General features: G+C 40.3%; 1 protein-coding gene and 1 pseudogene across 6 annotated transcripts in view; both read left to right on the forward strand.

Moving 5' to 3' along the window:
- Nucleotides 1–27,740, forward strand: part of ATAD2B (ATPase family AAA domain containing 2B) — a 196,505-nt gene that overhangs the window by 29,425 nt on the left and 139,340 nt on the right. For 5 of the 6 annotated variants that reach the window (XM_019021380.4, XM_055377524.2, XM_063696032.1 and 2 more), the window contains exons 2-8: nt 2,114–2,265; nt 10,024–10,073; nt 10,430–10,583; nt 12,593–12,695; nt 13,544–13,652; nt 17,686–17,802; nt 22,512–22,587. In XM_019021380.4, the coding sequence (XP_018876925.1) occupies nt 2,114–2,265; nt 10,024–10,073; nt 10,430–10,583; nt 12,593–12,695; nt 13,544–13,652; nt 17,686–17,802; nt 22,512–22,587 (761 nt within the window). Of the gene's footprint in view, nt 1–2,113; nt 2,266–10,023; nt 10,074–10,429; nt 10,584–12,592; nt 12,696–13,543; nt 13,653–14,787; nt 14,825–17,685; nt 17,803–22,511; nt 22,588–27,740 lie in introns of those variants that run through there. The other variant, XM_063696034.1, reaches the window with a different exon arrangement.
- Nucleotides 24,557–26,573, forward strand: LOC109025771 (phosphoglycerate mutase 1-like; annotated as a pseudogene).

Raw genomic sequence — 27,740 nt, forward strand, 5'->3', positions numbered from 1 at the left:
GGTGCCTGTAGTCCCAGCTACTTGGGAGGCTGAAGCTAGAGGATTGCTTGAGTCCAGGAGGCAGAGGCTGCAGTGAGCCATGATCACATAGATTGAGACTCTGTCTCAAAAAAGAAAAGAGGTTTAGGTATATATGTATGTGTATGTTTATATGTTTATATATTCCTTAGCTCTCTCTGCTGAGAGCAGTTAATTGCAGTGACACCTCAGTAACAGTGAGCACACGTAGTACCCAGCTTTTGGTTTCTAAATACTATCATTGACTAAGAGGAACCAAGGCCCCTTGGAGAAATGCTAATCTAGGGCCAGAGAGGGAAAGTATAAAATAAGCCTACAGAATTCAGTTGTGCCAGAAAGTAAGGAAGTACTCAAAATGATGAGGATGTGTCAAAAGACACAGGAATTGCTTTGAAGGGGCTCACACTAGCTAAATCTCACATAATTTGAGCAACAAAATAAATAGAGTAGGAAATTATAATTTGTAGAATAAAATAAGAATCCATGATCCTGATAAAAATATAAATGAATAAATGAATTTGGGGGGACAGGGTAAGCTCTCTGTTAAAATGCCAACTACAAATGTAGAAGGAATGATGGAATTAGATAATCACCATCTTTGTGGTATTTGATAATGGCAAGAGTAGTCAATGAATACTAAGGCTGGTTGGTAGAGATTTGATGAGGAACAGGATATTGGTGAATTATCAAAATAATCCCCAATAATGTATACATCAAATACAAAGGAAAACATAGTTACTTTACAGTGAAGAAACCTGGCAGACACCAGGTTGACCAAGTGATGAGGGTTAACATCCCTAGGGATGGGAAGGATAGGTATAGTATGCACAGCATCATTTCTGTATTTTCTTTTTAAGAATATGTGGCCTGAATCTGATTATTAGGAACATCAGCTGGGCCCAGATTGAGGGTCATCCTAGAGAATGAAAGGCCTGTACTTTTTAATTTTTTTTGAGACGGAGTCTCGCTCTGTCACCCATTCTGGAGTGCAGTGGTTGCTCACTGCAACCTCCACCTCCTGGGTTTGAGTGATTCTTGTGCTTCAGCCTCCCGAGTAGCTGGGATTATAGGCATGTACCACCACACCCGGCTTTTTAAAAAAATATTTTTAGTGGAAATGGGTTCACCAGGCTTGTCTGGAACTCCTGACCTCAGGTGATCTGCCCCGCCTTGGCCTCCCAAAGTGTTGGGATTACATGCATGAGCCACTGCACCTGGCTCGCCTGTACTCTTGACCGTCAAAGACATGAAAGACAGGGAAAGAAGGAAAGACTGATTGAGGGAGACTGAGGAGGTCCATTAACTAAATGTAATATGTGTTTCTGTTTAGGATCCTGCACCTGAAAGAGAGGCATTGTTGGGACATTTGGTGAAATTTGAATATGTCTGTGGTTTGACTCTGTATTATACCAATGTTCATTTCCTGATTGGGGGGTTGTATGGTGGTAATGTAGCAAAGTGCCCTTGTTTTGGGAGGTACATACTGGAGTATTTAGGAGGGTCTGAGGGATTGTGTCATACAAAAAAGATATATATCACACCAAACGTTTAAGAACACACACCCTTTCTTGAACATTTTTCAAAATAAAAACAACATATTTTTCTGATTATAAATGTAATCTTTCTTGTTTTTATATTTACAGATTATACATTTTGCTATATTTGTAGTATAATTCAGTAAAATTTATTGGTTGACAAAATGCTTGATTATCCAAGAATATTAATAATTCTTTTTTTTTTTTTTGAGACAAAGTCTTGCTCTGTCATCCAGGCTGGAGTGCACTGGCATGATCTCGGCTTACGGCAGCCTCCGCCTCCCGGGTTCAAGCGATTCTCTTGCTTCAGCCTCCCAAGCAAGTAGCTGGAATTACAGGCGCCTGCCACCACACCCAGCTAATTTTTTTTTTTTTTGGTAGAGGCGGGGTTTCACCATGTTGGCCAGTCTGGTCTTGAACTCCTGACCTCAAGTGATCCTCCCACCTCGGCCACCCAAAGTGCTAGGATTACAGGAGTGAGCCACTGCCTGGCCCCTAGTATTAACAATTCTATTTATCTTAATAGGAATAATAAATACATTTTTAACATTGTCTTTCAGAAAGTTGAAGTTGATGGTAGTTTAAGTGATAGCCACGTATCTCCTCCAGCCAAACGCACTTTGAAACAACCTGATTCTGTTTGCAAAGACAAATCAAAATCACGAAGTACTGGTCAGCGAGAGGAATGGAACTTATCAACTGGACAGGCCAGGTGAGAAAGGAGAACTCATTGATTGTTTTTTCTTAAATTACTGAATGTGATTCAGGGCTGATATTAATGCTAATTTTCTTAGCTTATAAAATAAGTATCTTGTAAATACTTATAAGTAAACTGTATTAAACTTATTTTATAATTTTTATATGTAATTTTATTTTCTCCCAATATACTCTAAAATATATTTGTTTTATAAAGATACATGGTATGTAATAGAAATTACCATAAGTAAAACAATAAGGATTTTGATGACTCTTGAGTATGCATATGTATTTATAGTCCTGAAAATTTAAATAAAACATATGGTCAGAGTTATATTTTTATTTGAAAATAAAATCTCCCTTTTTTAAGATTATTGACTATTTCACTTGAATTGATATACTAAGATATAATGACATTTAAATTAATTTTAAAAGACATCTTTTCATCTATTATCCTGTTTTTAACTTAAATTTGCTTTGTGTCTGGTTCAGTATGTATCAAGAAAACTTAATTTTAGTCAGTTTCATAGTAAATTACCGACATTTACTCTGAAACTGACTAAAATTAAGTTTAATTTACTCCCAAATGGTAGTAATGGTTAGGCACACACATAGAAAAGATTTAAACATTGAAATCAGAATCTTTAACTTCTGTTTTATGCAAGTCTTTATTTTTATTTTTTTCTAATTAAAAACAATTTTTTTTTTACATGGGTCTGGGAACTAAAGGGTTCTTTAAACTCGTTAAAGTAGAAGTGCTGATGATGTGTGACTGAACAGAAGTAAAAGGGAAGTCCTTTGTTTTTATTCTTCAAGTATTTAAAAATATTTTGATTTTTTTTTTTTTTTTTTTTTTGAGACGGAGTCTCGCTCTGTCGCCCAGGCTGGAGTGCAGTGGCGTGATCTCGGCTCACTGCAAGCTCCGCCTCCCGGGTTCCCGCCATTCTCCTGCCTCAGCCTCCCGAGTAGCTGGGACCACAGGCGCTCGCCACCACGCCTGGCTAATTTTTTGTATTTTTAGTAGAGATGGAGTTTCACCGTGTTAGCCAGGGTGGTCTCGATCTCCTGACCTTGTGATGCGCCCACCTCGGCCTCCCAAAGTGCTGGGATTACAGGCGTGAGCCACCGCGCCTGGCTAAAATATTTTGATTTTATATGTGTAGGTAAATTCTGGATACTTTTATTCTCTAGTGAAAAAGTCTTTGGGGTTATATAGACTTTGACAGGCTGCGTACATTTATTAGTCCCTAAGGGGTCTCTGTACTTACTAAAATATCCTCCATAAGATGTACCAGTTTATTTTATGTTTTTGTAATTTGCATTATATGGGGCTAAGTAGAAAAATACATGAATCATAGTCTGTTGATTTTTATTTTTCTTTCCCACACCCATACATCTGTGAGATGAAACAGGTCTGGATCATTGTGATGATGTTACTTTAGTACTGCCATGTAATTACATTAACTTTTAGACTTGATCTACCTGTTATAATCTCTATCCTGCATTTATTAAATGAGTGAGTCAAATATCTTCTAGATAAATATTCCTAACAATGTTCTTTTAGTGTTAAAATTGGACTTTTAAGATGATTTTAACAGTTTATTCAAGTGCAAGTAATATACTAGATTTCTCTTATTTTATCCACCCAGCAGGCCTTTATGTAAATTGATCTTGATATTTCTTTTCTTTCTTTCTTTTTTTTTTTTCTTTGAGATGGAGTTTTGCTGGAGTGCAATGGCGCTATCTTCACTCACTGCAACCTCTGTCTCCCAGGTTCAAGTGATTCTCCTGCCTCAGTCTCCCGAGTACTTGGGATTACAGGCATGCGCCACCACTCCCAGCTAATTTTGTATTTTTAGTAGAGACAGGGTTTCTCCATGTTGGTCAGGCTGGTCTTGAACTCTGGACCTCAGGTGATCCACCCGCCTCGACCTCCCGAAGTGCTGGGATTACAGGCACGAGCCACCGTGCCTGGCCGATATTTCATATAGAAGTCTTTCATATAAAAAGGCCTCAAAAATTTTGGGAGAGCATGTGAAAGATATGCTTCCATTTAGGAATCATTTAGGTACCGTAGAGTGAGATATTTCTTTAAAAAAATCCTAAATGCATTTTGAGTAAAAAACTGAACTAATGAATACTAATACATTTACTGTTTCTGTTTTGGCAAAAGGACAATGTTTAGTAGCTCACACAATTTAAAAAGATTTTTGAGGCCAGGCATGGTGGCTCATGCCTGTAATCCCAGAACTTTGGGAGGCCAAGGCAGGAGGATTGCTTGAGCCCAGGAGTTCAAGAACAGCCAGGGCAACATAGTGAGACCTCATCTCTATGAAATATTAAAAAATTAGCTTCAGGCACATGCTTGTAGTCCCATCTACTCGAAAGGCTAAGGCTGGAGGATGCCATGAGCCTAGCAGTTTGAGGCTACAGTGAGCTGTGATCACGCCATCGCACTCCACCCTGGGTGGCAGAGTGAGACCTGTCTTCGTAAAAAAAAAAAAAAAAAAAAAAAAAAGTTTTTTTTTTTTAGTTTATTCATCTAGGAGTCTGAGTAACTGTTAAACTTTTAGAATTAAAATCTTTTGATGTTTCAGATGACCTGAAAATAAAATGCAATTTGACCTATTAGATTCAATAGAATTTAATTTTAAGGAAAACTTGTAGTTAAAAATATTTTAGATTTTGAGATAATATAAGTACAAAAAATTAATAATTACTTGAAGGCTTGCATTTGTTTTTATGTCATGAACCTGAGAATCTTGATTCCTTTAGTTTGGTAATCTAAACTCTTAGGAGCATCTAAGGTAAACTTATTGAAGTCCTTTCACAAAAAATAATTTGTTAGAAATAATAATTCATATGGAGGAAAATTGAATACAGATAAGAATTAGTATTAGCTATGAAAAATAATGAATTCTGAAGAACTTTGCAAAGACCACTAAGGTCGTTAAAGAAATTACTGTTAATTGGCAAAATAAATTTCCATTTTAGAGTTAGGTAATTGGATGAAGATAGAGATAAAAGTGGACCTAGAACTTCTGAATCTTCATAAGTGATTTGAGATAGATTATGAGTTTTCTTTTGGGGTGAAACCTGGGTTTAAAGGCCCAAGTGTATCAACAGAATTTTAATGATTGATACTTTTAGTAAAATAGGATGTTTTTGGTCAAAAATATTTTTTAATATATAGTTTTTATATTGTATATAGAAATTCCCAAATATACATACTAATATAGATAGATGTTGTAGCTTACAAATACTGAGTACAGATGCTATTTTATTGACTTTTTTGGTCAGCGGATATTTATTTAGCTACTAGTCATTTATTTAACCTGATATATATCTAGAATAATACGCATACTCTAAGATACAGACAAATTGAAATTTTCATAAGACTTACTGTACACTTGGCTGGGCGTGGTGGCTCACGCCTGTAATTTCACCACTTTGGGAGGCCAAGGGTGGTGGATCACTTGAGGCCAGGAGTTGGAGACCAGTCTGGCCAACATGGTGAAATCCCATCTCTACTAAAAATACAAAAATTAGCTAAGCAAGGCGGCGTGTGCCTGTACCCAGCTAGTTGGGAGGCTGAGGCACGAGAATTGCTTGAACCCGGGAGACAGAGGTTGCAGTTAGCTGAGATCGTACCACTGCACTCTAGCCTGGATGACAGAGTGAGACTCTGTCTTAAAAAAAAAAAAAAAAAGAAAAGAAAAAACCGGGCGCAGTGGCTCACGCCTGTAATCCCAGCACTTTGGGAGGCCGAGGCGGGCGGATCACGAGGTCAGGAGATAGAGACCATCCTGGCTAACACGGTGAAACCCCGTCTCTACTAAAAAATACAAAAAATTAGCCAGGCGTGGTGGCGGGCGCCTGTAGTTCCAGCTACTCGGCAGGTTGAGGCAGGAGAATGGCGTGAACCAGGGAGGCGGGGCTTGCAATGAGCCGAGATCGCGCCACTGCACTCCAGCCTGGGCCACAGAGCGAGACTCCGTCTCAAGAAAAAGAAAAAAAAGATTTATTGTGCACTGAAATGTAGCATGCTTGAAAGTTTCCTTTTGTGGTTAGGTAATGAGGAAGTAGTGAGGTGAGGCAGAAGTATAACCACCTATGTGGACTGCTGAGGCATATTAGAATTGAGGAGTGGTAGTGGTTAAGTGACGTCTGTCAGAACTTGGGCTTTTTTGAATTGAGGTTTATAACCCTCATAAATCATTAAATGCCTTGAGTTTATATGGGAAAGGGAGAATAAGTATGATTTTTAAGTCTGATATTGCAATAGCGTGTGCCCCAGATAATTAAAGCTGTAGAAAGTTCTAATGTAATGCAAAGTGAAACTGGTTCCATTTAAAAATTCAGAAAACAGGGTTAGGTGCAGCAGCTCACGCCTGTAATCCCAGCACTTTGGGAGTCTGAGGTGGGGGTCGGGGCGGGGGTGTATCATCTGAGGTCAGGAGTTGGAGACCAGCCTGGCCAACATAGTGAAACCCTGTCTACACTAAAAATACAAAAATTAGCCAGGTGTGGTGGTGCACGCCTGTACTGCTTGGGAGGCTGAGGCATGAGAATTGCTTGAATCCAGGAGGCAGAGGTTGCAGTGAGCCAAGATAGAGCCACTGCACTCCACCGTGGGCGACAGAGTGAGGCTCTGTCCCCTCAAAAAATAATAAATAATAAATAAAAATTCAGGAAACGATACAGGGAAAAAAATCTCCAACCCACCTTCCTTCTTTTCAAAAAATAGCTACCCACTCAATTTAAGTGAACAACTTTTGGGAACATTGATATAATACAGAAACTTATAGGCATATACGTTTAAGCAGGCTAACCCTTACAAAATCTCAGTGTAGGCTGGGCGCGGTGGCTTACGCCTGTAATCTTAGCAATTTGGGAGGCCAAGGCGGGTGGATCATCTGAGGTCAGGAGTTCAAGATCAGCCTGGCCAACATGGTGAAACCCTGTCTCTACTAAAATACAAAAATTAGCTGGGCATGATGGCGGGTGCCTGTAATCCCAGCTACTTGGGAGGCTGAGATGAGAGAATCACTTGAACCCGGGAGATGGTGGTTGCAGTGAGCCAAGATCGCACCACTGCACTCCAGCCTGGATGGCTGAGCAAGACTCCATCTCAAAAAAAAAAAAAAAAAAAAATCTCAGTATATTAAATCTTTTAATATACTCATGTATTTCATGTCGTGTCTCCTTTTTCAGTCTCCCTTTTATAAAGATGATGATGACAATAATCTATGACTATAAGGTCATTGGATCAATTGAAGAACAAGTTTTTAAAAATTTTTTCTTAAAACAGATCTTTCATTAGTAATAAAAGCCAAGTAAGCATTGCCTTCTTTAGAGCAGACAAAAAGCTTATTGTGCTTTTTTCCCCAATGATGTTACCATTGTTCTGAAAAGTTTTAGATTTCTTTTGTGGAATGACTTTAGGGTCTGCATCTTATTCTTTTGAACAATTCAAGTGATGTGAAATTCCAACCATTTGGCTTTGTATATAGTCAGAATTCATTTGGTGCCAAGACTTGTGAATAAACTGATCAAGCTGAGTTAATGCTTTGTTGGGTCTAAAGACAAAGTATATTTATGAAGTAATAAAGTTGGTTTTTCTGTGTGGTTTTAAGTGGATTTTGAGAGTGATTCTTAAGAATTCCAGGAATGCATTGTGTAATGACAGCATTGTAAGAATACCTGTATTACATCCATTTAGTTACTTTATAGTCACACTCATATACCTGGAGAATCATGTGCATTGTATACAGTGGTGCTAAAAATGAAATTTTCTCAAAGATAGTATATTAGGAAAAGGTATTTTTTTTGTTGTTTTCTAGAGGAAAGGGGGGGGGCTAGATTTTTGTTGTTATTGTTTTTTGACAATCTGAAGATGCGTAGTAGTTTGAGGGCTTTTTTTTGTTTTGTTTTTTATTTATTTATTTATTTTTTGTTTTTAGACGGAGTCTCGCTCTGTCACCCAGGCTGGAGTGCAGTGGCGCGATCTCGGCTCACTGTAAGCTCCACCTCCCAGGTTCACGCCATTCTTCTGCCTCAGCCTCCCGAGTAGCTGGGACTGCAGGTGCCTGCCACCACGCCGGGCTGATTTTTTGTATTTTTAGTAGAGATGGGGTTTCACCGTGTTAGCCAGGATGGTCTCGATCTCCTGACCTCGTAATCTGCCCGCCTCGGCCTCCCAAAGTGTTGGGATTACAGGCATGAGCCACTGCGCCCAGCCTGTTTTTTGTTTTTTAGATGGAGCCTTGCTCTGTCACCTGGGCTGGAGTGCAGTGGTGTGATGTCCACTCACTACAACTTCTGCCTCCTGGGTTCAAGCAATTCTCCTGCCTCAGCCTCCCGAGTAGCTGGGATTGCACGTGCCTGCCACCACGCCCAGCAATTTTTGTATTTTTGGTAGAGACGGGGTTTCACCATGTTGGCCAGGCTGGTCTCGAACTCCTGACCTCAGGTGATCCACCTGCCTCGGCCTCTCAAAGTGCTGGGATTATAGGCGTGAGCCATCGCGCCTGGCTTGAGTTTTTGTTTATACCCTTTAGTCATCTTAACTGTGACCTTTGCTGGGCCAGGGGTATTGTGATGTACAATATATTTATAATTTAACTTGAAGAGTACTGGAGTAACCAAAAATGTTAGATTATTTTAATTAAAAATTTGTGCAAACCACATAGAAGGCAGTCATAGGGGCTGGGCGTGGTGGCTTACGCCTGTAATCCCAGCACTTTGGGAGGCCGAGGTGGGCAGATCACCTGAGGTCAGGGGTTTGAGACCAGCCTGACCAACATGGTGAAACCCCATCTGTACTAAGAATACAAAAATTAGCCGGACATGGTGGCACGTGCCTGTAATTCCAGCTACTTGGGAGGCTGAGGCAGGAGAATCGATTGAGCCTGGGAGACGGAGGTAGCAGTAAGCCGAGATTGTGCCACTGTACTCCAGCCTGGGCGACAGAGCAAGACTCTGTCTTGGGGGGAGAAAAAAAGGAAGGCAGTCATACATATTTGTGATTTTCTGGATGTCCTTTCCCTAGTTTTTTAATCTTTGAAACAAATAATTGTTGGATATTTCAAAAATATCTTAGTTTGCATTGACAACTCTTTTATTATGCAGCAATTTAGTTCTTACTTTTGAACTTTCTGACTGTACTAAGAAGTATGGTGACTTTTTCCTAGTCCTCATGTTTTGATGGCCTTTTTAGTAACTTTCCAGTGATTTACATTTCTCTTCTTCCACTCAAAAGGGAGAATTGTAAAATGGCTCTTTCGATAAATCAGCTGTTTCATTTGTCAGATTAAATGTGTAATAAAATACTTTGAAGAAATTATTAAATGATATTGGTATTCAAGCACTTTTTTCTTACTGTTTATTGTGTTAATAAATTTATCATTGTTTGAGTTTTATTTCATCAACCAAAACCAATAGGTAATGCCTGTGACCCCTGCTACTCATGGTCTCAGTTAATTTTATGGTATATATTAAGCTTAAGCCTTTTTTTTGGGTTTTGATTTGTAGAGTTGATGGCAGAGTAAACTTAGTGTATAATCTGTTATTAAAGCTTTTCTTGAAGTAATGAAATGGCTTTTAACTAGCTAGTATATTTTATTAATTGACATATTACCAATCTTACAGTAAAAAAAGTTATCTTTACTTTTAAAAAAGTTTTAAAGATTAAAATAATTCCAGCAGTATTTCATTTCTTGCTTATATAAGCAAATGTTGATGTGTTTGCATATTAAATATTATTGTGTTCTAGGTTAACTTCTCAGCCTGGTGCTACATTACCAAATGGACATAGTGGCTTATGTGAGTATTCTATTATAAAACTGGTTAGTATTAAAATTCTTACAATGTTAGAGAAAGTAGTAAAGTGGGGAAAAATAGAGTGATTTAATAGTGTGCTGAGCAGACAGTTGGAAATGGCTGAATTTCAGTCATAGTAAAAAAAGTATGTAATTGTTAAACTTTGAGAAATCAGCATACCTGAAATTTAAATTATGACAGATTGTAAAATTTATATAAATTTTAGATTATTGAATATTAAAGCCATTTAAAGTTATATTAATTTTTTGTAGTCTTTTAAAAGTAATTTTTTGATTTTTTTTTCTTTTCTGTCTTTCTGTATTCTGTACTTTGAAATGTAAATATCTCTCTTCTTGTAGCCCTTCGAAGCCATCCCCTTCGAGGGGAAAAGAAGGGAGATGGGGACCTTTCTTGTATAAATGGTGACATGGAAGTCAGAAAAAGTTGTCGTTCCAGGAAAAACAGATTTGAAAGTGTGAACCAGAGTTTGTTATTTGATCAACTAGTAAATAGGTATGAATGCCAAGTATTAAGCAGTTTCATTTAATTATTTGGTTTTTAAGACAGTTACGTTTTAAAAAAATAACATAAGCAACGACTTAGCAATCAATACAGTTCTTTAAAAGCTTAACTTGAAGCTGGGTGTGGTGGGTCAATTCAACATTTTGAATTGAAGATGTTTTGAGACTGAGTATGTGGGATTGAGTCTCTTAGCTAGTCAGTGAGCTGACTATCCGTTCAGCGTCTGCATCTGTAAAACTTTACTCTTCTCAGATAATATGTCATCCTGCTTAATCTTTACAATAGCCTGGAGAGGGTGGTCAGTACAATCCCTATTTGACAAGAGAGGAAATTATATTCTACAGTGATAACATCAAATTTGGGCTTAGGTTACTATTAAAACTTAAGTATTGTTCAGTATCTAGATGCATAGTAAATGTTATCTAAGTATTTGTTTAAAATATAAAATAAAAATTGCTAAGATAGCCAAGTGTGGTGGCTGGAGACTGTAGTCATAGCTGCTGAGGAGGCTAAAGTGGGAAGATCCTGAGCCCGGGAGTTCAAGACCAGTCACGGCAACATAGTGAGACCTCAATCCCTCGCCCAGGCTGGAGTGCAGTGACGCGATCTTGGCTCACTGCAACCTCTGCCTCCCAGGTTCAAATGATTCTCCTGCCTCAGCCTTCCGAGCAGCTGGGACTATAGGTGTGTGCCACCACGCCCGACTAATTTTTTGTATTTTTAGTAAAGACGGGGTTTCACCAGGTCTTGATCTCCAGACCTTGTGATCTGCCTGCCTTGGCCTTCCAAAGTGCTGGGATTACAGGCATGAGCCACCGTGCCCAGCACCCCATCTCTTAAAAAAAAATTGCTAAGACGTTAGCATGTATTTCTTTTTCCCCCTTTTTTTTTTTTTGAGATGGAGTCTCGCTCTGTCACCCAGGCTGAAGTGCAGTGGCGTGATCTCGGCTCACTGCAAGCTCTGCCTCCTCAGTTCATGCCATTCTCATGCCTCAGCCTCCCGAGTAGCCGGGACTACAGGTGTCCGTCACCATGCCCGGCTAATTTTTTGTATTTTTAGTAGAGATCGGGTTTCACCGTGTTAGCCAGGATGGTCTCTATCTCCTGACCTCGTGATCCGCCTGCCTCTGTCTCCCAAAGTGCTAGGATTACAGGCGTGAGCCACCGCTCCCGGCCTAGCATGTATTTCCTGAATGTCAGTGTTCTACTTGAATTTCTAAAAGAGTCTTTCCAGTAAACCTTACATTGGCTTTAAACTTTTTACAAATTGTTTTATTTTATACAATTACTTATTTTTATACAAATAAAGATAAAATAATTTTATACAATTATTTTGTACAAGTTATTCTTAATACCATCTTCAATAAAAAGATTGAATTCGTATTTTTTCAGTGTCATATATCTGATAATCAGTTATTCATACAGGCATTATATATTTTTTATTGGGAACTTATTAACAAAAGCCTTATATTTAAAAAGTTTTATTTTAATGTATATATTAAGGTAGAAGATATCCTGATTTTGCTTTTCTTATTGGGCACTGTATTCTGATGATGGATGCTGGTTATGAAAGAGGTATTTAATTGGTATATGGTGGGGCGCATCACTGTAATTGCAGCACTTTGGGAGGCTGAGATGAATGAATCGCTTGAGCCCAGGAGTTCAAGAACAGCCTGGGCAACATGGTGAAACCCCATCTCCACAAAAAAATATAAAAATTAGCTGGGCATGGTAGTGCATGCCTGTAGTCTCAGATACTCGAGAGGCTGAGGTGGGAGGATCACTTGAGCCCAGGAGGTTGAGGCTGCAGTGAGCCATGAACAGGCCACTGCACTCCAGCCTGGGTGACAGAGGGACACTCTATCTAAAAAAAACAAAAAAGAAAAAAAAGTTGTGTGTAGTTACACATCAGAGATGATTTGATTACACTTTCACAAAGAGCTGTTTTATGTATATGGTGCCACCATTGTCTAAATCCTGATTTTATTATGTGATTGTAGCACTGCTGAAGCTGTACTACAGGAAATGGACAACATTAACATCCGACGGAATCGTCGATCAGGAGAAGTAGAACGACTTCGAATGTGGACAGATACAGAATTTGTGAGTATATTAGCTGTAGCAATCTTTGTAAATATTTTTTATTTTAATTGAGGAATTTAAAGGGAGAATGCAACAGTTGGATGTTTTTGAATTAGCATGAGTGTTCCTTCGTCTTCATTTCCAACTTAGTTTGGGATTTTATTGCTTGCTTGTTTCTTCATTCTCCTCTTGCTACAACCTTTCCAAGAAGACCCTCTTCACTTTTGCTGGATGAGTCATCTTAAAATGCAACTGTGATTCTGTTATTCTGCTGATTTGAACCATTAATGGTTTTTTGTTGTGCACTGAAGATTAAAAACACCTTGATGTTGATGATCTGGCTTCAACTTTGTTTTCTCACACACCATTGCCTAAGTGTAAACAAATCATTCTTGTTCCTATAACTTTTACTTTCGTTAATATTTCTAGTTAGTGACTGATGCAGTTCTACCTTTGTTTCAAGGTTCATTTCAGATACTGCCTCTCTTCCCTTTACCCCATAACAAAAGGAGGGTCTTCTCTTTGAATTCTGGAGTACTTTGTACCTCTCTTTATGACATTTAGCTTATTTTACTTTCTTTTATAATTACCTGTGATTGTCTTATTTCCCTCCTACTAGGCTGTAATTTGCTTGAGGGAGAAAGTTTGTTGCTGGCATTATGTGTTTTACATTTTTATAAGTTTATTGTAAGTTTTTTCCCTTTTATTTCTTACATTTATTGAATTTAGGAAGCTCCATTTTCACGAATCTATGGCATGCAAATAGGTGCTCAATAAATTTTGTTGAGCAGGTATGTCCCATTGGGTTGTTTTTTTGTAGTGGAGAATAAATGTCATGTTGCTATTTGACAGATTTCTTTCTTTAAAAGGAAAACATGGATATGTATTCAAGAGTGAAAAGGCGAAGAAAGTCACTAAGAAGAAATAGTTATGGGATACAAAATCATCATGAAGTTTCTACTGAGGGTGAAGAAGAAGGTTTGTAAAGCACTTTTTGGAATTCTAGAAAGTTCAGGTGGGAGGGAAGAAAAATAAAATATACAAGTAATATATGTAGAATGTTGCTGAGTAGTTGGTTTTTGGATTTTGAGGTCTATATTGTATAATTTGAAATAATTTAAATTCAGTTGGCAATCTGAGTTTCATTTCCTTCATTTGGAAAAATACTTTTAAGTGCACATTATACATTATGTAATGTGTTTTATTACTAGCCATTGGTAGTCCTTCAGTGATCTGGTATGGGATTTGCTTTGGGCTCATTTGCTTCTTAGATGAGGCCTTTTTTGTACTTAGGTACCTTCTAACTGGATAGTTACTTTGCTATCCGTGGCCTCTAAATCTCTGATTATGTGGATCTCAAATTTAGGTATGGTCTGAGGAATAAAGAGTAAAGTTTAGAGGGAGACTTCTAATACCAGTGGAAAGGGACTATACTGTTCTTTTCTGAGGCATTTGTGGGTTCTGAACTGAAGAACCCAGACTGACCTTGTAGGGCCAGAGCTGGGAACATGACAGCAGCACATTGGCCCCATGAATTATAAATTGATGAACAGTACACCTATAGGATTTAATTCTGTAGGCATTAATCTTTTTTTTTTGAGACAGAGTCTTGTTCTTGTTGCCCAGGCTGGAGTACAGTGGCACAATCTCGGCTCACTGCAACCTCCGCCTCCCGGGTTCAAGTGATTCTCCTGCCTCAGCCTTTCGAGTACCTGGTATTACAGGCGTGCACCACCATGTCTGGCTAATTTTTGTATTTTTAGTAGAGAGGGGTTTTTGCCTTGTTGGCCAGGCTTGTGTTGAACTCCTGACCTCTGGTGATCCACCCGCTTCGGCCTCCCAAAGTGCTAGCATTACAGGCGTGAGCCACTGCACCCAGCCTGGCATTAATCTTTATTGAAATGGATTTTCAGAAGATTCAGAAGATTGTAAATGCAGATTAGTAGTACTTTATAGGGGAATCTTACTAGTTCCCATTATTTGTGTAGTTTAGTTTGAGAAGACTGTGTTTTTTAAAAATTCTGTAGTTAATATTTTATTAGTCAGTTTTGAAGAGGTGATATTTCTAATGAAGGTACTTTATTGAGCAAATATTATTGTTGTTACAGCTAGAACCTCTAAATTGCTTCCTTTGGAGAAAATCAGTATAGGTGAGACAGATTTATAATGCGATTCTTGCCTTTTCATTAACTGAACATATTTGTAGAGTTTCCAAAGTAGATATGCCATATTTAGAAGTTTTGCTTGTAATACTGTGTTACTGTACAGACATTTTTCAAAAAGTAATGTTTTGGATATTTAGATAACTTATTTAGGTGCAAGTATTTTATAGTATTATTTAGATAAATACTGTATTTGTTGATTTTTCTCTACAACCTAAAGATAAAAATTTTTCAAATAATGCTTTCTGATGTCATGAGTAAAATATAAAGTCCTTGGCAGGTTTTTTTTTTTTTTTTTTTTTTTTTTTTTTGAGACAGTTTTTCACTCTGTCACCCAGGCTGGAGCACATTGTCACAATCACAGTTCACTGCAGCCTTGACCTCCCAGGCTCAAGCGATCCTCCCACGTCAGCCTCCTGAGTAGCTGGGACCGTAAGCACATGCCATCATGCTCGGCTAAATCTTTTGTAATTTTTATAGAGATGGGGTCTCAATATGTTTGTTGCCCAGGCTGGTCTTGATCTCGTGAGCTCAAATAGTCTTCCTGCCTCAGCCTCCCAAAGTGCTGGGTTTATAGGCGTAAGCCACCATGTCCAGCCCTTTGCAGTTTTAGTCTTCTACTTCCCTAAGTATCACTGCCAGCTTTATATTTTTTCCTATGCTTTAATATGATTGTGTTGTATTGACAGTTCTTGTGGTTAAAAAGTTACATATTGCATTTGGGCATTCATATGCTTACTAATTTTCATCAGATCTTTTTTTTTTGTTGTGTTGTTGTTGAGATGGAGTCTTGCTCTGTTGCCCAGGCTGGAGTGCACTGGTGCAGTCTCGGCTCACTGCAAGCTCCGCCTCCTGGGTTCATGCCATTCTCCTGCCTCAGCCTCCCGAGTAGCTGGGACTACAGGCACCCGCCACCATGCCTGGCTAATTTTTTTTGTATTTTTTGTCGAGACAGGATTTCACCATGTCAGCCAGGATGGTCTCGATCTCCTGACCTTGTGATCCTCCCACCTTGGCCTCCCAAAGTGCTGGGATTACAGGCATGAGCCACTGCGCCTGGCCTTTTTTTTTTTTTTTTTTTTTTTAAAATAGAGGCCGGGTGTGGTGGCTCACCCCTATAATTCCAGCACTTTCGGAGGCTGAGGCGGGTAGATCACTTGAGATCAGGCGTTTGAGGCCAGGCTAGCCAACGTAGTGAAACCCTGTCTCTACCAACAATACAAAAATTAGCCGGGCATTGTGGTGCACACCTGTAATCGCAGCTACTCGGGAGGCTGAGATTTGAGAATCGCCTGAACCCGAGAGGCAGAGGTTTCAGTGAGCCAAGATCATGCACTCCAGCCTGGGTGACAGCGAGATTCTGTTTCAAAAAAAATAAAAATAAGAAAAAAATAGAGATGGAATCTTGCTATGTTGCCCCAGGCTGAACTCAAACTTCTGGGCTCAAGCCATCCTCCCGCCTTAGCCTCCTAAGTATTTGGGACTAGAGGCAGGTGCCTCTGCATCCAGCTAGACTCTTATTTTAACTGTAGTTAGATGTTATATCGTAGCTATTGCCAAATCATTTTTAAAAAATAATATTTTGGCTCACGCCTGTAATCCCAGCACTTTGGGAGGCCGAGGTGGGCAGATTGCCTGAAGTCAGGAGTTCAAGACCAGCTTGGTCAATGTGGTGAAACCCCGTCTCTACTGAAAATACAAAATTAGCCAAGCATGGTGATACATGCTTGTAGTCCCAGCTACTCAGGAGGCTGAGGCAGGCGAATCGCCTGAACCTGGGAGGCAGAGGTCGCAGTGAGCTGAGATTGCGCCATTACACTCCAGTCTGGGCAACAAGAGCAAAACTCCATCTCAAAAAAAAAAAAAAAAAACCTTTTAGGATTTATGTACATTATAATTTATTTTTTAAGTGTATACAGTTTAAAAAATGAATTATAGCTGGGCGCGGTGGCTCACACCTATAATCCCAGCACTTTGGGAGGCCGAGGGGGGTTGATCACCAGGTCTGGAGTTCGAGACCATCTTGGCCAATATGGTGAAACCCCATCTCTACTAAAAATACAAAAAATGAGCCGGGCGTGGTGGCACGTGCCTGTAGTCCCAGCTACTCGGGAGGCTGAGGCAGGAGAATTGCTTGAATCCAGGAGTCAGAGGTTGCAGTGAAGCCCAGATCGCGCCACTGTACTCCAGCCTGGCGACAGAGACTCTGTCTCAAAAAAAAAAAAAAAAAAAAAAAAAAGAAAAGAATTGATCACTCATGTCAAGAAATAAACTATTACCAATACCCTAGAAGTCTGTTTCATGCTCCCTCTCAATGCTTATGTGCACTTTGCTACCAAAATGTAACTAATCCATGCTTAACTGTGGTCAACAGGCCTAACAAATCATTACACTGCCAACAAAAGTTGCTCTTGCTGTAACATTAGTAATTACCTATAAGCATATTTTTTTGAATTATCAAGTGGTATTTGAATACTAATCTTATTTAGTGGTTAATTGAGCATTGATTGAAGTTTGCTGTAGTTGGGTAAAATTTTAAGTCTGTTTTCTATTATTGCATTGTATGAACAAGGAGAATCAAAGTTCCTAAGTAAATCAAGAGATAAAATATGATCATATTAATTTATTTAGCAGATAATTGTATTGATCATTGGCAGGGAAAGTATTTTCTTTTACATCCATTTAGGTTGATTTTTAATTATGTATGCTTTACATAATATATTGGCACTTAAATGTCACCTGTGCAGAAAGAGTAATGGATAAAGTGTAAATATTCAGTTCTAGAGTAGACCAATCCTTTTGAATTAAAATAATGCTTTTTTCTTTTCTTTTTGTGTGTGGGAAACTAGAATCTCAAGAGGAGGATGGAGATATAGAAGTTGAAGAGGCAGAAGGAGAAGAAAATGATAGACCATATAATTTGAGACAGAGAAAAACAGTGGATCGATACCAAGCACCTCCAATAGGTAGGCAACTCTAAATAACTTTTTTCTTTCTGGTAGTTGAGTAACTTATTCTGCCCCACTGCTTTTTTTTTTTTTTGAGACAGAGTCTCGCTCCATCGCCCAGGCTGGAGTGCAGTGGTGCGATCCCAGTTCACTGCAAGCTGTGCCTCCTGGGTTTATGCCATTCTCGTGCTTCAGCCTCCCGAGTAGCTGGGACTACAGGTGCCCGCCACCATGAGGTCAGGAGCTCGAGACCATCCTGGCTAACATGGTGAAACCCCATCTGTACTAAAAATGCTCTACTGCTTTTAAAAAAATTAATATTGCCAAATTTAAAAGAAGGCAATCTCTTATAGGTTTTATGTACTGTATTTTTTTACTACATATACTTCTGTGCACACACATGCAACTGAAAGAAAGTCAAAGTACATGGTAGCAGTATTGATTTACATACAGCATGTACATTTTATTTATAGAAGCTTGTGTTTAATAATATGGCTCATACTTTTGCATTACACTGTATAGTTTACTGAGCACTTTAATTTAATTTATAGCAGTTCTTTAGGGAAAGTCTCTCTCTCTCTCTCTTTTTTTTTTTTTTTTGAGACAGAGTCTGCAGTCACCCAGACTGGAGTACAGTGGCATTATCTCAGTGCACTGCAGCCTCTGCCTCCTGGGTTCAAGCAATTCTCCTGCCTCAGCCTCCTGAGTAGCTGGGATTACAGGTGCCCGCAACCACATCTGGCTAATTTTCGTATTTTTTTCAGTAGAGACAGGGTTTCACCATGCTGGCCAGGCTGGTCTCGAACTCCTGACCTCAGGTGATTGGCCCGCCTCGGCCTCCCAAAGTGCTGGGATTACAGGTGTGAGCCACTGTGCACGGCCTAGGGAAAGTATCTTTATGGTCCAAGAGATTAAGTGACTTACCCGAGGTCACAAAAATAGTATACGGCTGCAGCTTGGCCAATAACTTAGTTGTTTTCTTTTTTTCTTTCTCTTTTTTTGCTGGCAGAAGGAAAAAGTTAAAAGTTTATCTTTTAGAGAAGGGATCTCACTATGTTGTTCATGGTGCAGTGTAATGGCTGTTCAGAAGCACAAATATAACACACTGCAGCCTCAAACTCCTGAGCTCAAGCTATCCTCCTACCTCAATTCCTTGTGTAGCTAGAACTACAGGTGTACAACCACCATGCCTAGCTAATTAATTTTTTTTTGTAGAAACAGGATCTTGCTGTGTTGCCGAGGCTGGTCTTGAACCCCTGGCCTGAAGGGATTCTCCTGCCTTGGCCTTCCAAAGCACTGTGATGTCTTGAACCTCTGCACCCAGCTGTGTATTCCTTTTTTCTTTTCTTTTTTTTTTCTTTTGCTGAATAGCATTCTGTGGTGTGGATATATCACAATTTGTTTATCCATTCATTTGTTATTTGACATTATGATCCTTTCCAGTTTTTGGTTATTACAAATAAAGTTGTGATGAACATTCACATGTAGGTCTTTGTGTGGACATATGTTTTTGTATTTCTAACAAATACCAAGGAGTAGAAAGGCTGGGTTTTATGATGAGATATAAGAAGTTACCAAACTCTTTTTTAAAGTGGTTATACCATTTTCACTAAGAGTGTATGAGAGCTGTAGTTGCTCTGTATTCTTGCCAACACTTGGTATACTCAGACTATTTAATTAATTTTAACAGGTATTTATTATAGTTTTAGTTTACATTTCCCTAATGGTGTTGAAGCATCTTTTCATTTGTTTTTCTTTTTGACAGTGTTAAATCTTGGGTAAAATGTCTGTTCAGATCTCTGGCCATTTTTTCAATTGGGTTGTTTGTTTTCTTATTGAGTTTTGAGATTCCTTATATGTTCTGGATATTAGACCTTTAACAGATATGTCATTTGCAAATATTTTTAAGAGAAGACAGTCTGTTGCTTGTCTTTTTTATTCTCTCAATAGTATCTTTTGAAGAGCAGAAGTTTATTATTTTATTTTATTTTATTTATTTTGAGATGGAGTCTTGCTGTCGCCCAGGCTGGAGTGCAGTGGCATGATCTCGGCTTACTGCAAGCTCTGCCTCCCAGGTTCATGCCATTCTCCTGCCTCAGCCTCCCGAGTAGCTGGGACTACAGGCGCCTGCCACCACGCCTGGCTAATTTTTTTGTGTTTTTAGTAGAGACAGGGTTTCTCCGTGTTAGCCAGGATGGTCTCGATCTCCTGACCTCATGATCCGCCCACCTCCGCCTCCCAAAGTACTGGGATTACAGGCGTGAGCCACTGCACCTGGCCTATTTATTTATTTTTTGAGACAGAGTCTCACTCTGTTGCCCAGGCTGGAATGCAGGGGTGCAATCTTGGCTCACTGCAACCTCCGCCTCCTGGGTTCAAGCGATTCTCCTTCCTCAGCCTCCCAAGTAGCTGGGACTACAGGCATGCGCTACCACACCTGGCTAATTTTTGTATTTTAGTAGAGATGGGGTTTCAGCATGTTGGCCAGGCTGGTCTCGAACTCTTGTCCTTAGGTGATCCACCCATGTTGGCCTCCTAAAGTGCTGGGATTACAGACGTGAGCCACCATGCCTGGCCCATTTATAATTTTAATGAACTCCAATTTATACATTTTGCTTTTTTTTTTTTTTTTTTTTTTTTTTTGGAGATAGGGTCATCCAGGCTGGAGCGCATTGGTGCAAACATGGCTTACTGCATTCTTCTGCTTCAGCCTGCTGAGGTGCATGTCACCATGCTTGGCTAATTAAAAAAAATTTTTTTTGTAAAGTTGGGTTCTTTTTTTCTTTTTCTTTTTTCTTTTCTTTTTTTTGAGATAGTCTCATTCTGTCGCCCAGGCTGGAGTGCAGTGGTGCTGTCGGCTCACTGCAGCTTCTACCGCCCTGGTTCAAGTGATTCTCCTGCCTCAGCCTCCCAAGTAGCTGGGATTAACCGTGCCTGGCTAATTTTTGTATTTTTATTACAGATGGGGTTTCACGATCTTGGCCAGGCTGGTCTTGAACTCCTGACCTCTCGTGATCCACCCGCCTTAGCCTCCCAAAGTGCTGGGATTACAAGTTGTGAGCCACAGTGCCCAGCCCGCCCTTCCTCCCCTCCCCTCCCCTCCCTTCCCCTGCCCTCCCCTCCCTTCCCCTCCCCTTCCCTCCCCTTCCCTTCCTTCTTGCTCTGTCACCTAGGCTGGAGTGCAGTGGCATGATCTCAGCTCACTGCAACCTCTGCCTCCTGGAATCAAGTGATTCTCCTGCCTCAGCCTCTTAAGTAGCTGGGATTACAGGCGCATGCCACCATGCCTGGCTAATTTTTGTATATACGTATTTTTTAATAGAGACGGGGTTTCACCATGTTGGTCAGGCTGGCTCAAACTCCTGACCTTAAGTGATCCACTGCGCCTCAAACTAGAGTTGGGTTCTTACCGCGTTGCCTAGGATGGTCTGGAACTCCTGGGCTCAAAGCAGTCCTTTGACTTGGCCTTCCAAAGTCCCGGGACCGTGCCCAGCCTATAAAAAAAAATTTTAATGGATTGTTCTTTGAATGGATTGTGCTAAATTTCTTTCTTTTTTTTTTTTTTTGAGATGGAGTTTTGCTCTTCTTGCCCAGGCTGGAGTTCAGTGGCATGATCTTGGCTCACTGCAACCTCCGCCTCCTAGGTTCAAGCGATTCTTCTGCCTCAGCCTCCCAAGTAGCTGGGATTACAGGCATGCACCACCACGCCCGGCTAATTTTCTGTTTTTAGTAGAGACAGGATTTCTCCATGTTGGTCAGGCTGGTCTTGAACTCCTGACCTCAGGTGATCCACCCGCCTCGGCCTCCCAAAGTGCTGGGATTACAGGTGTGAGCCATTGCACCCAGCTAAAATTTTTTTTAATGGATCATGTATCTAAGAAATCTCATAGTCACAAAGATTAAGTTAACATCTGTTTAGAATTTTATTTGCAACTTTATAGTATTGCCACAAAATTTTTATTTTCATTTTGCTTCTAGACAGCATTTGGTACTTGAAGACACATGACTAGGTTTTATTTAAAAAGTTAACAGGGGCCGGGCACAGTGGCTCACGCCTGTAATCCCAGTAATTTGGGAGGCCTAGGCGGGCGGCTCACGAGGTCAGGAGTTTGAGATCAGCCTGGCCCACATGGTGAAACCCCGTCTCTACCAAAAATACAAATATTAGCTGGGCGTGGTGGCTGGCGCCTGTAATCCTAGCTACTCAGGAGGCTGAGGCAGGAGAATTGCTTGAATCTGTGAGGCAGAGTTTGCAGTGAGCTGAGATGGCACCACTGCACTCCAGTCTCGGTGACAGAGTGAGACTCTGTATCAAAAAAAAAGAAGAAAAAAAAGTTAACAGGGCTGGGCCCGGTGGCTCATGCCTGTAATCCCAGCACTTTGGGAGGCCGAGGTGGGCGGATGATGAGGTCAGGAGATTGAGACCATCCTGGCCAACATGGTGAAACCCTGTCTCTACTAAAAATACAAAAATTAGCTGGGCGTGGTGGCACCCGCATGTAGTCCCAGCTACTTGGGAGGCTGAGGTAGGAGAATCGCTTGAACTTAGGAGGGAGAGGTTGCAGTGAGCCGAGATTGCGCCACTGCATTCCAGCCTGGCGTTAGAGCAAGACTGTCTCAAAAAACAACAACAACAAAAAACTGAGCAGAAGTCATTTCTACTCCTTTAATACATTCATTTATCAATTTATTAGTTATTTCTCTATTATCCTTTTCTTCCCTTTTAGTACCAGCTCATCAAAAAAAGAGGGAAAACACGCTGTTTGATATTCATAGATCTCCAGCAAGAAGAAGCCATATTAGGTAAGGTTTGTTTTTGAAAGGAAACATTTGCATTTGTCAATGAGAGACTAATTGTGTCTTTCTTTCTTTAATTAGTGACTAACAGTTGTCATCCTATTTAGCTACTATTATCTTCCAGATTCAGTTTGCCTGGAATATTTGTTGTTTTAACAGTTACATTCACTAAAGCTACACAGCTCTTTGGTCTCTTAGCAGAGTTGAATCAAAGGTGACCCATATTGCTTTCATTTGAAGCACTGATTCGAGTTAATCTTTGATATTTTTCCCCCTAATTATCCTTTCTTTTACATGTAGGTACAAAGGAAGGTTTTTACTTTTTTTTTTTGAGACGGAGTCTCACTTTGTCACCCAGGCTGGAGGCTGGAGTGCAGTGGTGCAGTCTCGGCTCACTGCAACCTTTTCTCCTGGGTTCAAGCAATTCTCCTGTCTCAGCCTCCCGAGTAGCTGGGATTACAGGTGTGCGCCACCATGCCCAGCTAATTTTCATATTTTTAGTAGAGATAGAATTTCACCATGTTGGCCAGGATGGTCTCAAACTCCTGACCTTGTGAACCCCCTGCCTTGGCCTCTCAAAGTGTTGGGATTACAGGTGTGAGTCATGGCGCCCGACCAGTTTCTACTTTTAAAAGTTTATTTTTTATTCCCTAAAGCTACACAGCTCTTTGGTCTCTTAGCAGAGTTGAATCTAAATGACCCACATTGGTTTCATTTGAAGCATCCATTCAAGTTAATCTTTGATACTTTTTCCCCCTAATTATCCTTTCTTTTTTTTTTTTTGAGATGGAATCTCGCTCTGTCACCCAGGCTGGAGTGCAGTGGGGCAATCTTGGGTCGCTGCAAGCTCCGCCTCCTGGGTTCACGCCATTCTCCTGCCTCAGCCTTCTGAGTAGCTGGGAGTACAGGCATTCGCCACCACACCTGGCTAATTTTTTGTATTTTTAGTAGAGATGGGATTTCACCGTGTTAGCCAGGATGGTCTCGATCTCCTGACCTCCTGATCCGCCCGCCTTGGCCTCCCAAAGTGCTGGCATTGCAGTCGTGAGCCACCACACCCGGCCCTAATTATCCTTTCTTTTACATGTAGAAGAAAGTAGAAACAAAGGAAAGTTTCTACTTTTAAAAGTTTATTTTTTTTTTGAGACAGGGTCTTGCTCTGTCACCCAGGCGTGCTATGATCATGGCTCATTGCAGCCTCAGCCTCCTGGACTCGAACAATCCTCCCACCTCAGCCTCCCGAGTAGCTGGGACTACAGGCACACGGCACTGTTTTCAGCTAATTTTTATATTGTTTGTAGAGATAGGGTTTTGCCACGTTGCCCAGACTGGTCTTGAACTCCTGGGCTCAAGTGATCCCAAAGTGCTGGGATTACAGGCATGAGCTACTGTGCCCAGCCAAGCTTTTAATTTTTATGAAGTTCAAGTTACTTGTTCTTTATTTTGTGCTTACGCTTTTACTGTTATATCTGAGAATCCATTGCCAACTCAGAGGTCATGAAGATTTGTTCCTATGGTTTCCTCAAATAGTTTATAGTTTTAGCTCTTATGTTTAGGTCTTTGATTTACTTAATTTTTGTATATGGTTTGAGTTTGTTTTGTATAGTTTTGTATACTCTTTGGCTTTTAAGTTCTTTTTTTTTTTTGAGATGGAGCCTTCCCTGGTCGCCAAGGCTGGAGTGCAGTGACGTGATCTCGGCTCACTGCAACCTCCGCCTCCTTGGTTGAAGCAATTCTCCTGGCTCAGCCTCCCCACTAGCTGGGGTTACAGGCATACACCACCATGCCAGGCTAATTTTTGTATTTTTAGTAGATACTGGGTTTCACCATGTTGGTCAGGCTGGTCTCGAACTCAAGTGATCTGCCTGCCTCAGCCTCCCAAAGTGCTGGGATTACAGGCATGAGCCACCATGCCCAGCCCCAACTAGGATTTTGGCTTTTCAGTTATTTACTGGGAAATTATGTATACCACTGTTTTTGTTGTATTATTTTTATTTGTATCACACCTAAAAATGTTACAGATCTAACAATACATTGTTGGAATTATTACTTTATATGATTTAATGGCTTTTACTGAAGCTACGAGAAGAAACATTAGCAAGTACAGTTGGTCCTCTTGAGCTACAGGTTCTGCATCTGTGAATGCAACCAACCACACCTCGAAAATATTTGAGAAAAAACTCCAACAATACAACAACAAAAAATACAGCTTGATGACTATTTATATAGCATGTGTTGTATTAGGTATTATAATTAATTTAGAGATGATTTAAAGTATACAGGAGGTAACTCTTACGTTAAGTCTTCGATAAATTTTCAAAAAAAGTGTATGGGAGGATGTGTGTAGGCCATATGCAGTGTGCAAACACTATACTGTTTTTATGTAAGGGACTTAAGCATACTTGAATTTTGGTATTCGCAAGGGTCCTGGAATCATTCCCCTGTAGATACTAAGGGATGACTGTATATGTTTATAGGTATTGTTATATTAACTTCTCAATTGATTTACCATTTTTGGTTCTCTTTATTTTTTATGCATTCAATTTACTATCTGAAGTCATTTTCTTAGACCAATACAACTTTTCTCCCACCAACTTCCTTCTGTGCTATTATTGGCAAATTTATTACATTTCTATATGTTATAGGCCCAATACACACATAAACTTGGGAACTTTCCTGATGGGGAGAAAGAAGTAGAGGAGAGGATAAATATCAAAATTGCAAAGAATAAGTAGATAATTTTTGCAGCTATCTTCCTGAAGAGTTGGGAAGTATCAAAAATTGATGCAGGGCCTCCCCAGCCCGCTGCCATGGCCACCTACAAACTGGTGCTGATCTGGCCCAGTGAGAGCACCTGGAACCTGGAGAACTGCTTCAGCGACTGGTACAATGCCAACGTGAGCCCGGCGGGCCATAAGGAGATGAAGAGTGGCAGGCAGGCAGGCACTGTGAGATGGCTGGCTATGAGTTTAACATCTGCTTCACCTCAGTGCAGAAGAGAGCAATCTGGACCCTCTGGACAGTGCTAGATGCCATTGATCAGATGTGGTTGCCTGTAGTGAGGACTTGGTGCCTCAGTGAGCGGCACTATGGGGGTCTGACTGGTCTCAGTAAAGCAGAAACTGCTGCAAAGCATGATGAGGCCCAGGTGAAGATCTGGAGGCTCTCCTATGATGTTCCACCACCTCCGATGGAGCCTGACCATCCTTTCTACAGCAACATTAGTAAGGATCGCAGGTATGCATACCTCACGGAAGATCAGCTACCCTCCTGTGAGAGTCTGAAGGACTCTCAAAGCCAGAGCTCTGCCGTTTTGGAATGAAGAAATAGTTCACCTGGTAAAAGAGGGGAAATGGGTGCTGATTGCAGTGCATGGCAACAGCCTCTGGGGCATTGTGAAACATTTGGAGGGTCTCTCTGAAGAGGCTGTCATGGAGCTGAACCTGCCGACTAGTATTCCCATTGTCTATGAATTCGACAAGAACTTGAAGACCATCAGGTGCATGCAGTTCCTGGGGGATGAAGAGACTGTGCATAAAGCCGTGGAAGCTGTGGCTTCCTGATGTTAGCTATGATCATGTCACTTCACTCCAGCCTGGGTTGACAGAGTGAGACCTTCTATCTAAAAACAGAAATAAAAACAGAAACAGGCTGGGCATGGTGGCTCATGCCTGTAATCCCAGCAGTTTGGGAGGCCGAGATGGGCGAATCATGAGGTCAGGAGTTCGAGGCCAGTCTGGCCAACATAGTGAAACCCTGTCTCTACTAAAAATACAAAAATTAGCTGGGCGTGTTGGTGTGCACCTGTAATCCCAGCTACTTGGGAAGTTGAGGCAGGAGAATCGCATGAACCCAGGAGACAGTGGTTGCAGTGAGCCGAGATTGCGCCATTGCACTCTAGCCGGGGCGACAGTGCGAGATTCTGTCTCAAAAAAAAAGAAAAAAAAAAAACAACCCAAAAACAATTCTTTCTTCCCTCACAAAAAATGGATGCAGAAGTTAATGAAAGGATTCCGATTAGTAGAGAAGGAGTAGGAGGTGGGTTAAGGATCTTAAGGAGAAGCTGAGAAAATCTGGGTTGCTAATGGGACATGTGGGCATTGGAGTGGAGTACTGATGCACAGATTTTGGGACATCTTTGAAGGCTATTTGTGCTTGAAGTAGATTACTGACAATGATTCCAGCTTGTATGGTTGTGTGGATTTTCATTAGTGGGTTCAGCGTTCTACTTTTATTACTTGGGTTGGTACAGGGTTGGAATTAGCAAGTGTAATGGAAGAAAAAGGAGACAGAGTCAGGTAGAAAGATTAAAAACTGAAGTAATAGCTTTTCCTGTGAGGCTTGACAGAAAATTAAGCCACGAAGGGAGTTGACTCTGAGTCAGTGGGTGCTCGGGTATAGTTGGCCTTGATGAGTTGAAAGTTGGTATGTTAGGAGGTTATATTCAAAAAGTAGGCCATTGAATTTTAAAATTGCAGAGGTGGAGAGCAGTTCACGCGGTAACAAGATCCGAGGTAAGATCATGGCAAATGTTTTTTTTTTAGTAAAGCAGAGCTGAGGGTGGTCAAATGGCTAGGCAGGTGGTAAGCGAAACCTAGGTAGGGGTGGAGAAGAAGACGATATAAGGGATATTTACAGGGAGTGTGGCTAGAACTCAATGGCAGTGATTATGTGGTGGGCAAAAAGGGATTTAGGATGATTTCTGAGGTTTTTTTTTTTTTGCAAATTACTAGTTAGTGGAACTGCTAACTGAATATACAGTTTAAAAGAAGTGGTTGAAGCATTTGATTTGGATATGATGAACTCAATTTGAACACTTTGTGAGCACACAATTTTGTGGTGGTTTTATTATAGTATTTTTTAGGTGTCTTAGAGATGTTATGAGTTACACTAATAATCTGGCATTCATTAAGTATTATTTTTCCTTTGTGATGACTTTAGCCTGGCAAATTACCTAATCTCTCCATAGTAGTTCTGGTTATAAACTATTTTTTTCTTCAAAATATTTTATGTATTTTATAAGAAGTTCAAACAGGATGGAAATATCTTAAGTGGAAAGTTAAAGCCCTTGTCCTCTGTAAACCAGTGTATTATTTTTCCTTTGTTCTTTAAATGTCTGGACTGTGACTATTTGGGAAAGATAAAATTAAAAAAAAAAC

Source organism: Gorilla gorilla, chromosome 12 (genome assembly GCF_029281585.2).
Source record: "Gorilla gorilla gorilla isolate KB3781 chromosome 12, NHGRI_mGorGor1-v2.1_pri, whole genome shotgun sequence".
NCBI classification, from domain to species: Eukaryota; Metazoa; Chordata; class Mammalia; order Primates; family Hominidae; genus Gorilla; species Gorilla gorilla.